Here is an 11,489-nt window from a genome sequence, read left to right as displayed (position 1 = left end):
TGATATGTGATGTGGATGGCAGGTGCTGGAATGGTGCTGGGATCGTGTTGAGTAGTATTGGATGTCTGGGTTGTGCTGGAATGGTGCTCAGATGTGATGGGATGAGCTGCGATGATGCAGTTTTGGTGCTGGGATTTGGTGGGATGTCCTCGGATGGGGCTGGGATGGGGCTGGGACGTGCTGGGATGGTATGTAGTTGTGTGGAACGTGCTGGGTTGTGCTGGGATGGGGCTGGGACAGGCTGGCATGTTGTGGGATGGTGCTGCAATGTACTGGGATGGTGTGGGATGCCGCTGGGATGGTGCTGGTTTGTGCTGTGATGGAGGTGTGGAGGATGTGTGATGGGGCTGGGAGGTGCTGGAATGGTGCTGGGATGGTGTGGAATAGTATGGGATGTCTGGGTTGTGCTGGGATGTGCTGGGATTTGCTGTGATGTGCTGGGACTGTGCTTGGACTTGCTGGGATGTTGTGGAGTGGTGCTGGGATGTGCTGGGATGTGCTGGAGTGGTGTGGGAATGAGCAAGGATGGGGCTGGAATGTGCTGGAATGGTGTGGGATGTGCTGGGATGTGATGGTATGTTCTGTAATGGTGTGTGATGTGCTGGGATGTGCTTGAATGGTGCTGGGTTGTGCTGGGATGGAGTGGGATGAACTGGGATGGTGTGGGATTGTGCTGGTATGGGGCTGGGATGTGCTTGGATCGGGCTGGAATGTGCTGGGATGTTCTGGGATGGACCTGGGCTATGCTGGGATGTGCTTGAATGTTGCTGGGATGTGCTGGGATGGTTCTGGAAATGTGTGGGATGGTTCTGGGGTATGCTGGGATGTTGTGGAATGGTGCTGGGGTGTCCTTGGATGGTGCTGGTATGGGGCTGGGATGTGCTGGGTTGTGCTGGGATGTTCTGCCATGGTGTGGGATGTGCTGGAATGGTGCTGAGATGGTGCTGGGATGTTCTGTCATGGTGTGGGATGTGCTGGAATGGTGCTGGAATGGTGCTGAGATGGTGCTGGGATGTTCTGTGATGGTGTGGGATGTGCTGGAATGGTGCTGAGATGGTGCTGGGATGCTGAGTGTCAGCCAGCTGCCCACCTGGCAGCTCTGCAACTTGCATAACTCTGCTCCGCAGCTGCGTAGATGGCAGCGTGTGATGGAAAGTTGTCCTCAGCCTTTGGGTGCAGAAGTGCCTGCAGGGAAGGCCGGGCCAAAATCCTTGGCTGCCTGCCGTGCTGGAGCCCCACAGGCGTCCCAGGGGTGGCTGTTGTCTGTATTGACTTCTCCCAAAGTCCATTCAGTTCAGTCCTTTGTTTGTCTGCAATGTATTTTCGTGCTTTGTGTTCAGGTCCTGAGAGACGGAGAGAGGCATGGAGAATTGGAGAATATCCGCAGAGGCTCTGCCATGTCCTGAAGGAAATGGTGGAGGAGAAGGCAGCACACGGTGGGTGTCTTTGTGTCTGTTCACTGAAGGACTGGGGAAGCTGAGTTTCTAGATGGATACATGGATGGGATACAGGTGCTGGGATGGGGCTGGATGTGCAGGGAAGGTATGGAATAGTGCACGATGTGCTGGAATGGGGCTGGGATGTGCTGGGATGTGCTAGGACTGGCCTGGGATGTTGCTGGGATGGGATGGGGCTGGGATGTTGTGGGATGACCTGGGTTGTACTGGGACATACTGGGATGTGCTGACATGGAACTGGGATGTTCTGGCATGTGCTTGGATGGTGTGGGAATGTCTTGGGATGTGCTGGGATGGTGTGGGATTGTGATGGGATGGTGGTGGGATGTGCTGGGACGTACTGGGATGGGGCTCGGATGTGCTGGGATGCACTGGGATGTTCTGTGATGGTGTGGGATGATATGTGATGTGGATGGCAGGTGCTGGAATGGTGCTGGGATCGTGTTGAGTAGTATTGGATGTCTGGGTTGTGCTGGAATGGTGCTCAGATGTGATGGGATGAGCTGCGATGATGCAGTTTTGGTGCTGGGATTTGGTGGGATGTCCTCGGATGGGGCTGGGATGGGGCTGGGACGTGCTGGGATGGTATGTAGTTGTGTGGAACGTGCTGGGTTGTGCTGGGATGGGGCTGGGACAGGCTGGCATGTTGTGGGATGGTGCTGCAATGTACTGGGATGGTGTGGGATGCCGCTGGGATGGTGCTGGTTTGTGCTGTGATGGAGGTGTGGAGGATGTGTGATGGGGCTGGGAGGTGCTGGAATGGTGCTGGGATGGTGTGGAATAGTATGGGATGTCTGGGTTGTGCAGGGATGTGCTGGCATGTTCTGGAGTGATGCTGGGTTGTGCAGGGATGACGTGGGATGGTGCTGGGATGTGCTGGAATGAGCTGGTATGTGTTCGGATGTGCTGGGATGGTACTGCAATGAGGCTGGGATGTGCTGGGAAGGTGTGGGATGGTGGTGTGGAGGGTGTGTGATGGGGCTGGGAGGTGCTGGAATGGTGCTGGGGTCGTGTGGAATAGTATAGGATGTCTGGGTTGTGCTGGGATGGTGCTGGCATGTTCTGGAGTGATGCTGGGTTGTGCTGGGATGGTGTGGGATGATGCTGGGATGTGCTGGAATGAGCTGGGAAGGTGTCGGAAGGTTCTGGGTTGTGCTGGGAAGGTGATGGGATGTGCTGGGATGATACTGCAATGAGGCTGGGATGTTCTGTGATGTGCTGGGATGTTCTGGGATGGTGCTGGGAAGGTGTGGGATGGTTCTGGGATTTGCTGTGAAGCGGTGGGCTGGTGCTGGGATGTCCTGCGATGGGGCTGGTATGGGGCTGGGATGTGGTGGGCTGGTGCTGGGTTGTGCTGCGAAGTGTTGGGATGTTGTGGGATGCAGCGGCTGGGATGAGATGTGCTGGGATGTGCTGGGATCATCCTTGGACATGCTGGGGTGTTGTGGGAAGGGGTTGGGATGTGCTGGGATGTTGTGGGATGGTGTGTGATGGGGCTGGGAGGTGCTGGGATCGTGAGGAATAGTATGGGATGTCTGGGTTGTGCTGTGATGTGCTGGGACTGTGCTTGGACTTGCTGGGATGTTGTGGAGTGGTGCTGGGATGTGCTGGGATGTTGTGGGATGGTGTGTGATGGGGCTGGGAGGTGCTGGGATCGTGAGGAATAGTATGGGATGTCTGGGTTGTGCTGTGATGTGCTGGGACTGTGCTTGGACTTGCTGGGATGTTGTGGAGTGGTGCTGGGTTGTGCTGGGATAGAGTGGGATGAGCTGGGATGGTGCTGGGATGAGCTGGGATGTTCTGGGAAGGTTTGGGATGGTTCTAGGATATTCTGGGATGCAGTGGGCTGGTGCTGGGATGTGCTGGGATGTTCTGGGATGGTTCTGGGAAGGTTTGGGATGGTGCTGGGATATGTTGGGATGCAGTGGGCTGGTGCTGGGATGTGCTGGGATGGGGCTGGGACAGGCTGGCATGTTGTGGGATGGTGCTGCAATGTACTGGGATGGTGTGGGATGCAGCTGGGATGGTGCTGGGTTGTGCTGTGATGGCGTGGAGGATGTGTGATGGGGCTGGAATGGTGCTGGGATCGTGCTAGGATCGTGTGGAATAGTATGGGTTGTGCTGGGACGGTGCTGGCATGTGCTGGGATGGGGCTGGGATGTTCTGGAGTGGTGCTGGGTTGTGCAGGGATGACGTGGGATGAGCTGGGATGTGCTGGGATGTGCTGGAATGGTACTTGGATGTGCTGGGATGGTACTGCAATGAGGCTGGGATGTGCTGTGATGTGCTGGGATGGTTCCTGGAAGGTGTGTGATGGGGCTGGGAGGTGCTGGGAAAGTGAGGAATAGTGTGGGATGTCTGGGTTGTGCTGGAATGTGCTGGGATCATCCTTGGACATGCTGGGATGTGGTGGGCTGGTGCTGGTGTGTGCTGAGATGGTGCTGGGATGTTCTGTGATGGTGTGGGATGGTGTGTGGTGGGGCTGAGATGGTGCTGGGATGTTCTGTCATGGTGTGGGATGTGCTGGGATGTGCTTGAATGGTGCTGGGTTCTGCTGGGATGGAGTGGGATGAACTGGGATGGTGTGGGATTGTGCTGGTATGGGGCTGGGATGTGCTTGGATCGGGCTGGAATGTGCTGGGATGTTCTGGGATGGACCTGGGCTATGCTGGGATGTGCTTGAATGTTGCTGGGATGTGCTGGGATGGTACTGGGATGTGCTGTGATGATGCTGACATGTGCTGGGATCATGTGGGAATGTGTTGCGATGGTGCTGGGATGTGCTGGGATGGTTCTGGGAATGTGTGTGATGGTTCTGGGGTATGCTGGGATGTTGTGGAATGGTGCTGGGGTGTCCTTGGATGGTGCTGGTATGGGGCTGGGATGTGCTGGGTTGTGCTGGGAAGTTCTGCCATGGTGTGGGATGTGCTGGAATGGTGCTTAGATGGTGCTGGGATGTTCTGCCATGGTGTGGGATGTGCTGGAATGGTGCTGAGATGGTGCTGGAATGGTGCTGAGATGGTGCTGGAATGTTCTGTCATGGTGTGGGATGTGCTGGAATGGTGCTGAGATGGTGCTGGGATGTTCTGTGATGGTGTGGGATGTGCTGGAATGGTGCTGAGATGGTGCTGGGATGCTGAGCGCCAGCCAGCTGCCCACCTGGCAGCTCTGCAACTTGCATAACTCTGCTCCACAGCTGCGTAGATGGCAGCGTGTGATGGAAAGTTGTCCTCAGCCTTTGGGTGCAGAAGTGCCTGCAGGGAAGGCCGGGCCAAAATCCTTGGCTGCCTGCCGTGCTGGAGCCCCACAGGCATCCCAGGGGTGGCTGTTGTCTGTATTGACTTCACCCAAAGTCCATTCAGTTCAGTCCTTTGTTTGTCTGCAATGTATTTTCGTGCTTTGTGTTCAGGTCCTGAGAGACGGAGAGAGGCATGGAGAATTGGAGAATATCCGCAGAGGCTCTGCCATGTCCTGAAGGAAATGGTGGAGGAGAAGGCAGCACACGGTGGGTGTCTTTGTGTCTGTTCACTGAAGGACTGGGGAAGCTGAGTTTCTGGATGGATACATGGGTGGGATACAGTTGCTGGCATGGGGCTGGGATGTGTTGGGATGTGCTGGGAAGGTATGGAATAGTGCACGATGTGCTGGGATGGAGCTCAGATGTGCTGGGATGTGCTAGGAATGGCCTGGGATGTTGCTGGGATGTGATGGGATGGGGCTGGGATGGTGTGGGATGACCTGGGATGTACTGGGATGTGCTGTCATGGAACTGGGATGTTCTGGCATGTGCTTGGATGGTGTGGGAATGTCTTGGGATGTGCTGGGATGGTGTGGGATTGTGATGGGATGGTGGTGGGATGTGCTGGGACTTACTGGGATGGGGCTGGTATGGGTCTCGGATGTGCTGGGATGTTCTGTGATGGCGTGAGATGGTGTGGGATGGGGCTGTAATGTGGCAGTGATGTGCTGGGATGGGGCTGGGATGTTGCTGGGATGCACTGGGATGGTACTGGGATTCACTGGAATATGCTGGGATGTACTGGGATGGTGCGGGGATGGACCTGGGCTGTCCTGGGATGTGCTTCATGGTGCTGGAATGTACTGGGATGGTGCTGGGTTGTGCAGGGATGGCGTGGGATGATGCTGGGATGTGGTGGGATGTGCTGGAATGAGCTGGGAAGGTGTCAGAAGGTCCTGGGTTGTGCTGGGATGGTGTGGGAAGGTGATGGGATGGGGCTTTGATGTGCTGGGATGTGCTGGGGTGTTCTGGGATGGTGCTGGGAAGCGGTGGGATGGTTCTGGGATATGCTGGGATGTTGTGGGCTGGTGCTGGGATGTGCTGGGAAGGTGCTGGGATGGTGTGGAATTGTGTGGGACGTGCTGGGTTGTGCCTGGATGGGGCTGGGACCGGCTGCGATGTTGTGGGATGGTGCTGGAATGTGCTGGGAAGGTGTGGGATGCAGCTGGGATGGTGCTGGGTTGTGCTGTGATGTGCTGGGATGTTGTAGGATGCAGCAGCTGGGATGAGATGTGCTGGGATCGTCCTTGGACATGCTGGGGTGTTGTGGGATGGTGCTGGGATGTTCTGGGATGTGCTGGAATGTGCTGGGATGGTGTGGGAATGTGCAAGGATGAGGTGGGGATGTGCTGGAACGGTGCTGGGATGTGCTGGGATGTGATGGTATGTTCTTTAATGGTGTGGGATGTGCTGGGATGTGCTTGAATGGTGCTGGGTTGTGCTGGGATGAAGTGGGAATGTGCTGGGATGTTTCTGAGATGAGCTGGGATGTGTTGGGATGGTTCTGGGAAGGTGTAGGCTGGTTCTGGGATATGTTGGGATGCAGTGGGCTGGTGCTGGGATGTGCTGGGATGGGGCTGGGACGTGCTGGGATGGTATGGAATTGTGTGGAACGTGCTGGGTTGTGCTGGGATGGGGCTGGGACTGGCTGGCATGTTGTGGGATGGTGCTGCAATGTACTGGGATGGTGTGTAATGGGGCTGGGATGGTGCTGGGTTGTGCAGGGATTGTGTGGGATGTGGCTGGGATTTGCTGGGATGTTGTGGGGTGGTGCTGGCATGTGCTGGAATGTGCTGGGATGGTGTGGGAATGTGCAAGGATGGGGCTGGAATGTGCTGGAATGGTGCTGCGATGTGCTGGGATGTGATGGTATGTTCTGTAATGGTGTGGGATGTGCTGGGATGTGCTTGAATGGTGCTGGAATGTGCTGGGATGGTGTGGGATGAACTGGGGTGGTGTGGGATTGTGCTGGGATGGGGATGGGACGGGCTGGCATGTTGTGGGATGGTGCTGCAATGTACTGGGAATGTGTGGGATGCAGCTGGGATGGTGCTGTGATGGTGTGGAATAGTATGGGATGTCTGGGTTGTGCTGGGATGAGCTGGGATGGTGCTGGGATGGTGCTGGGTTGTTCAGGGATGGTGTGGGATGACGCTGGGATTTGCTGTGATCTGCTGGGATGTGCTGGGATCTGCTGGGATGTTCTGGGAAGGTGTGGGATGGTTTTGGGATATGCTGGGATGCGGTGGGCTGGTGCTGGAATGTCCTGGGCTGGTGCTGGTTTGGGGCTGGGAGGGTGTGGGAGGGTGTGGGAAGGTGCTGGGATGGGGCTGGGATGGTGCTGGGTTGTACTGGGATTTGCTGGGATGTTGTGGGATGGTGCTGGGATGTTCTGTAATGGTGTGGGATGTACTTAAATGGTCTTGGCCACAAGGGCACACTGCTGGCTCATGGCCGACCTGTCGTCCACCAGGACACCCAGGTTCCTCTCTGCAGAGCTCCCCTCCAGCAGCTCATCCCCCAACCTGTACCGCTGCATGGAATTATTCCTCCCCAGATGCAAGACTCTACACTTGCTGTTGTTAAACCTCATCCCGTTTTTTGTGCCCAGCTCTCAGCCTGTCCAGGTCTTGCTGAATGGCAGCACGGCCTTCAGCCAATCCTCCCAACTTCGTATCATCAGCAAACTTGCTGAGGGTGGCCATTATCCCCTCATCAAGGTCATTGATGAAGATGTTGAACAAGACCGGACCCAGCACAGACCCCTGAGGAACACCGCTAGTTACAGGCCTCCAACCGGATTCTGCACCACCAACAACAACCCTCTGTGCTCTGCCAGTCAGCCAGTTCTCAACCCACCTCACTGTCCACTCATCTATCCCACACTTCCTCAGCTTTGTTATAAGGATGTCGTGGGGGACAGCATCAAATGCCTTGCTGAAATCAAGGTAGACTACATCCACTGCTCTGCCCCCATCCACCCAGCCAGAGACAACATCATAGAAGCCTACCAGGTTGGTTAAGCACAACCTCCCCTTTGTGAACCCGTGCTGACTACTCCTGATAACCTTTTCTTCCATTGTCAGGAGATGGCATCCAGCACAGCTGTTCCATCACCTTTCCAGGGACAGAGGTGAGGCTGGCTGGCCCATCATTGCCTGGCTCTTCCTTCTTGCCCTTTTTGAACACCGCGGTGACATTGCCTCTCCTCCAGTCTTCAGGCTCCATTCCCCTCTCCTCCTCTCTCCTCCCTTCCCTTTTCTTTCTCTCCACGCTCTCTATCCAGCTCTGAAGTGGAGATGCCTCGATGGCAGCACTTGATGGCCTGGTTCGGCCCGGTTCCATGAGCAGCAGGGCGGAAAAGGGAAACAGGGGATCCCAAAATGATTGAAAACAGTGGCAACGATCTGAGGTGCAACAAACTGATTTACTAAATATGGTATCAGCAAAATAGAATGAGAGCGAGCGAGAGAGAGAATGTGTCTGAAAGGTGGATAGGCCTCACCACAGCGCTGAGCTGAGAACTGCAGTCCAGTTGAGCCCAGGAAGAAAAGCAGGCGGAGAAGCGCAGGCGAAGACGAGAACATCAGGGGACTTGGCCAGGAGCTGTGTGTCCTTGCTGAGCGCAAAGCCCCATGGGGAAACGTGGTTCTTCTCCTCCAGACAGGCACCCGCAACTTGAGCATCAGCAGCCAAACCCCCAGTGCATGACATGATGAGATGGTGTGCAATGCTGAGAACCCAAAGCGTAGCACCAGGACGTTCCCCCCCCTTATCCTACATCATGCTTAACAGATACAAACAAAATAGGAGTCGTCCCCGGACTCGTGAAGGGAAAGGGTGACAGAGAACAAAGGGGAAACTGGGTACCAATGTGACAGCTGTGTACGGGGGGAGGGGAAGTTTGGTGGGAGAGAAAACAGCGGTGAATTCTGTTTCTCTCCACCTCTGTAAGGCTTTCCTCACTCTCTCTCACAACAGGCAAGTGGACGACATACCAGCTAAAAAAGAAAGCTACGAGGTGGGCACAAAACCACCCCAAGGGCCAGGCAGAGAGGGCTGCGAGAACTGGCAAAAGCTCAGCTGGAAGCCAGTTGATAGAAAGGGGCCTTGGCCTCCACCCAGCACCAGCAGCGTTCCACCCCTCCATCAGGGCCCTGGCAGCACAGTCTGCAGATGATGCAGAGGTACGAGGAGCAGTTGAAACAGCACATCATCGTGCAGTAATTCAAATGCAGGAACTGCAAGGAGCGACAGGAAAACACTGGGCAAAGCAGTCGCCTCTCATGGCGAAAATGCCAGATTTAAGGGGAAAAACTGGGATTTCATAGCAGGAAAAGCCATATTTAAGATGAAAACCCCCCAATTTCAGTGGAAAAACAGGGATTTCTGGGAGAATACCCCAGATTTAAGGGGGAAAACAGGGATTTGTGGGAGAAAACCCGAATTTAAGGGGGAAAATGGGATTTCTGGGAGAAAACCCCAGATTTAAGGGCAAAAGCAGGAATTTCTGGGTGAAAAATCCAGATTTAAGTGGAAAAACAGGGATTTCTGGGAGAAAACCCCAGATTTAAGGGGGAAAACTGGGATTTCATAGGTGGAAAAGCCATATTTAAGAGGAAAAACCCCCAATTTAAGGGGAAAAACGGAGATTTCTGGGAGAAAACCCCAGATTTAAGGAGAAAAAATGGGATTTCTGGGAGAAAAACCCGGATTTAGGGGGAAAATGGATTTCTGGGAGAAAAATCCAGATTTAAGGGGGAAAACTAGGATTTGTGGGAGATAAAAGCCAGATTTAAGTGGAAAAACTGGGATTTCAGGGAGAAAAGCCCAGATTTAAGGGGAAAAACAGGGATTTCAGGGAGAAAAGCCCAGATTTAAGGGGAAAAACAGGGCTTTCTGGGAGAAAACCCGAGATTTTGGGGGAAAAACCGGGATTAAAGGGTTTTCTGCCAGCAATCCCAGGCGTTCCCTTGAAATCTGGGATTTTCTGCCACAAAAACACCGCGAGCCCCTCCACCATTGCAGCTCCACGCCGCCTCCGGCCACTCATCGGTCAGGGCCAGTTCCGGCCCGTTCGTGCCTCTCATTGGCCAGCGGCAGCTCCGTCCCGCCCCCGGACTCTCATCGGTCAGGGCCAGTTCCGGCCCATTCGTGCCTCTCATTGGCCAGCTGCAGCTCCGTCCCGCCCCTGGACTCAGCAAAGCGCCCTGGCACAACACGCGGCGCTGCCGTACCGCACTTGAGCAGCGCAGCGCGGCTCCGTGTCGCCCAGCCTCGAGGCTGAGCTCTGCTCCGAGGCACGTTCCCCTGCCGCCCACCCGCTGCCCTCTCCTCCTCCCCGCTCCCAGCGCTGCTCTTCACACCATCCCCCCCACACCTCCACTCCTCGTGCCCCAATGCCAGGCTGATGTGCAGCCCAAGGCTGCCCGCGTGCAGCTGGGCTTCCCGGGGCAAAAAGCAACCCTCAGCACAGCGCAGGGCTGAAAAAGCCACCAGGAAGAGAGGCAAGCTCCAGGGGCTGAGTGCAGGGACACCTTTCTTCCTCCCGGGCTGCTTCCCCTCCTTCGTGCTTTTGCTGGCGGTCCTTGGAGAGCAAGGGCAGGCTCACAGCCTGTGGGCAGCAGCTACAGGTGGGCTGAATGGCCACCCGTTGGGAAGACCAACAAGGAAATGGGGGAAAACCAGCAGAATTTCAGGGCAGAGCTGACTGGTTCACGGCCCTGTGATGCCAGCCCAAGCACGGCACCTTTTGACCAGCTATGGAAAGAGGCAGCACCGTGTGGAAAAAGTTGGTTTTGCTTTTATTCAATACAAAAGGCTCTGGGTTGTATTTATATCAACACAGCCCAAAATGAAACCCCAGCGCCCAGGGTTTCTGCTTAGCAATGAGTCAATCAGCCTCCAGCCAGACACAAGGAGAAGCCTGACCCTGTGGCTACGTCAGCTCCTCTCCCTCCAGGCCTGGCTAGCCATACTTGAATCTCACACTAGACCGGCCCTGGCCCTGAAGAGACGCAGCCTGAAGGAACACAGCCTCTCCACCTCTTGCCATAGCTGAAGACCTGGCTCTGGCAAGCCCTCCTTGCTGGGAACACAGCACAAGCCCTTCCCTTCCAGGTGCCTCAGTTCCGCTGCACTGTCCATGACAGAGAAAGCACAGCCATGCCACAAAACTGGACTCAGTCCGCTGCCTTTGGTGCCACCTCCGAGGAAGCATTCCAGCTGATCCCAGTGTCCTGTGGGCCTTCTCGCTCAAGCCCTGCTCGGTTCTTTTTGCTCTCCTTCTGGGCTTCCTTCCTCAGCAGAGCAGCACTTGCCTTGGCTTTCTTCACTGCCTCGCCAGACTGAGTCCCAAGACTGTGCCAGTCCTACAAGAATCAAGGCACAAACGGTCAGGGAACCTTCACAGCTAACAAGTGGCTGACAGCTCGCGTGGGGAGCTCAAGGCACCGCCCGGGCAGCTTTGGCTGCCAGCACTGCAAACTGCCTTCCTGCCATCAGGGCACACCAGAAACTTCACCTCTGTCTCCTGCCCAAAAGTCCCACATAAACCAGAACCCAAAGCCATCTCCTGCAGGGTAGCGCCTGCACAGGGCTGGGACACTGCCTGGCAGCACACACAGCACAGCACAGCACAGCAGATGAGCAGCACCCCAAGGCTCCTGGCGTGCATCAGGAACACGCGCAATGGAAGGAAGGGCAGGACAAACGATGGCACTCTCAGCAGTGCC

General features: G+C 55.7%; 2 protein-coding genes across 9 annotated transcripts in view; one reads left to right on the top strand and one right to left on the bottom strand.

Annotated features, from left to right (window-relative positions):
• The first annotated feature begins 7,172 nt into the window (after positions 1-7,172).
• LOC125686180 (uncharacterized) lies at positions 7,173-8,161 on the top strand. The gene is made up of 3 exons (XM_048929901.1): positions 7,173-7,769; positions 7,842-7,888; positions 8,042-8,161. Exons 1-3 carry the CDS (start codon positions 7,173-7,175, stop codon positions 8,100-8,102), a joined length of 705 nt encoding a protein of 234 aa, XP_048785858.1. The 3' UTR covers positions 8,103-8,161.
• Positions 7,288-11,489, bottom strand: part of LOC125686181 (uncharacterized) — a 32,884-nt gene continuing 28,682 nt past the window's right edge. For 4 of the 8 annotated variants that reach the window (XM_048929905.1, XM_048929904.1, XM_048929902.1 and 1 more), the window contains exon 4: positions 9,603-11,126. In XM_048929905.1, the coding sequence (XP_048785862.1) occupies positions 10,938-11,126 (189 nt within the window). In that variant the 3' untranslated portion in view covers positions 9,603-10,937. Of the gene's footprint in view, positions 7,344-9,602; positions 11,127-11,489 lie in introns of those variants that run through there. The other 4 variants (XR_007373691.1, XR_007373690.1, XR_007373697.1 and 1 more) reach the window with 2 other exon arrangements.

This window comes from Lagopus muta, chromosome 32 (assembly GCF_023343835.1).
Source record: "Lagopus muta isolate bLagMut1 chromosome 32, bLagMut1 primary, whole genome shotgun sequence".
NCBI lineage: Eukaryota > Metazoa > Chordata > Aves > Galliformes > Phasianidae > Lagopus > Lagopus muta.
The sequence above is the reverse complement of the archived record's forward strand: the minus strand, read 5'-3'. Positions and strand labels throughout refer to the sequence as shown.

Excerpts from the sequence above, each read along its gene's own strand:
- LOC125686180 (XM_048929901.1), top strand. The coding sequence starts at position 7,173 with ATGGTCTTGGCCACAAGGGCACACTGCTGGCTCATGGCCGACCTGTCG. Across the intron at positions 7,770-7,841 it reads ACATCATAGAAGCCTACCAG|GAGATGGCATCCAGCACAGC; the intron begins GTTGGTTAAGCA and ends TTCCATTGTCAG. Across the intron at positions 7,889-8,041 it reads TCACCTTTCCAGGGACAGAG|CTCTGAAGTGGAGATGCCTC; the intron begins GTGAGGCTGGCT and ends CTCTCTATCCAG.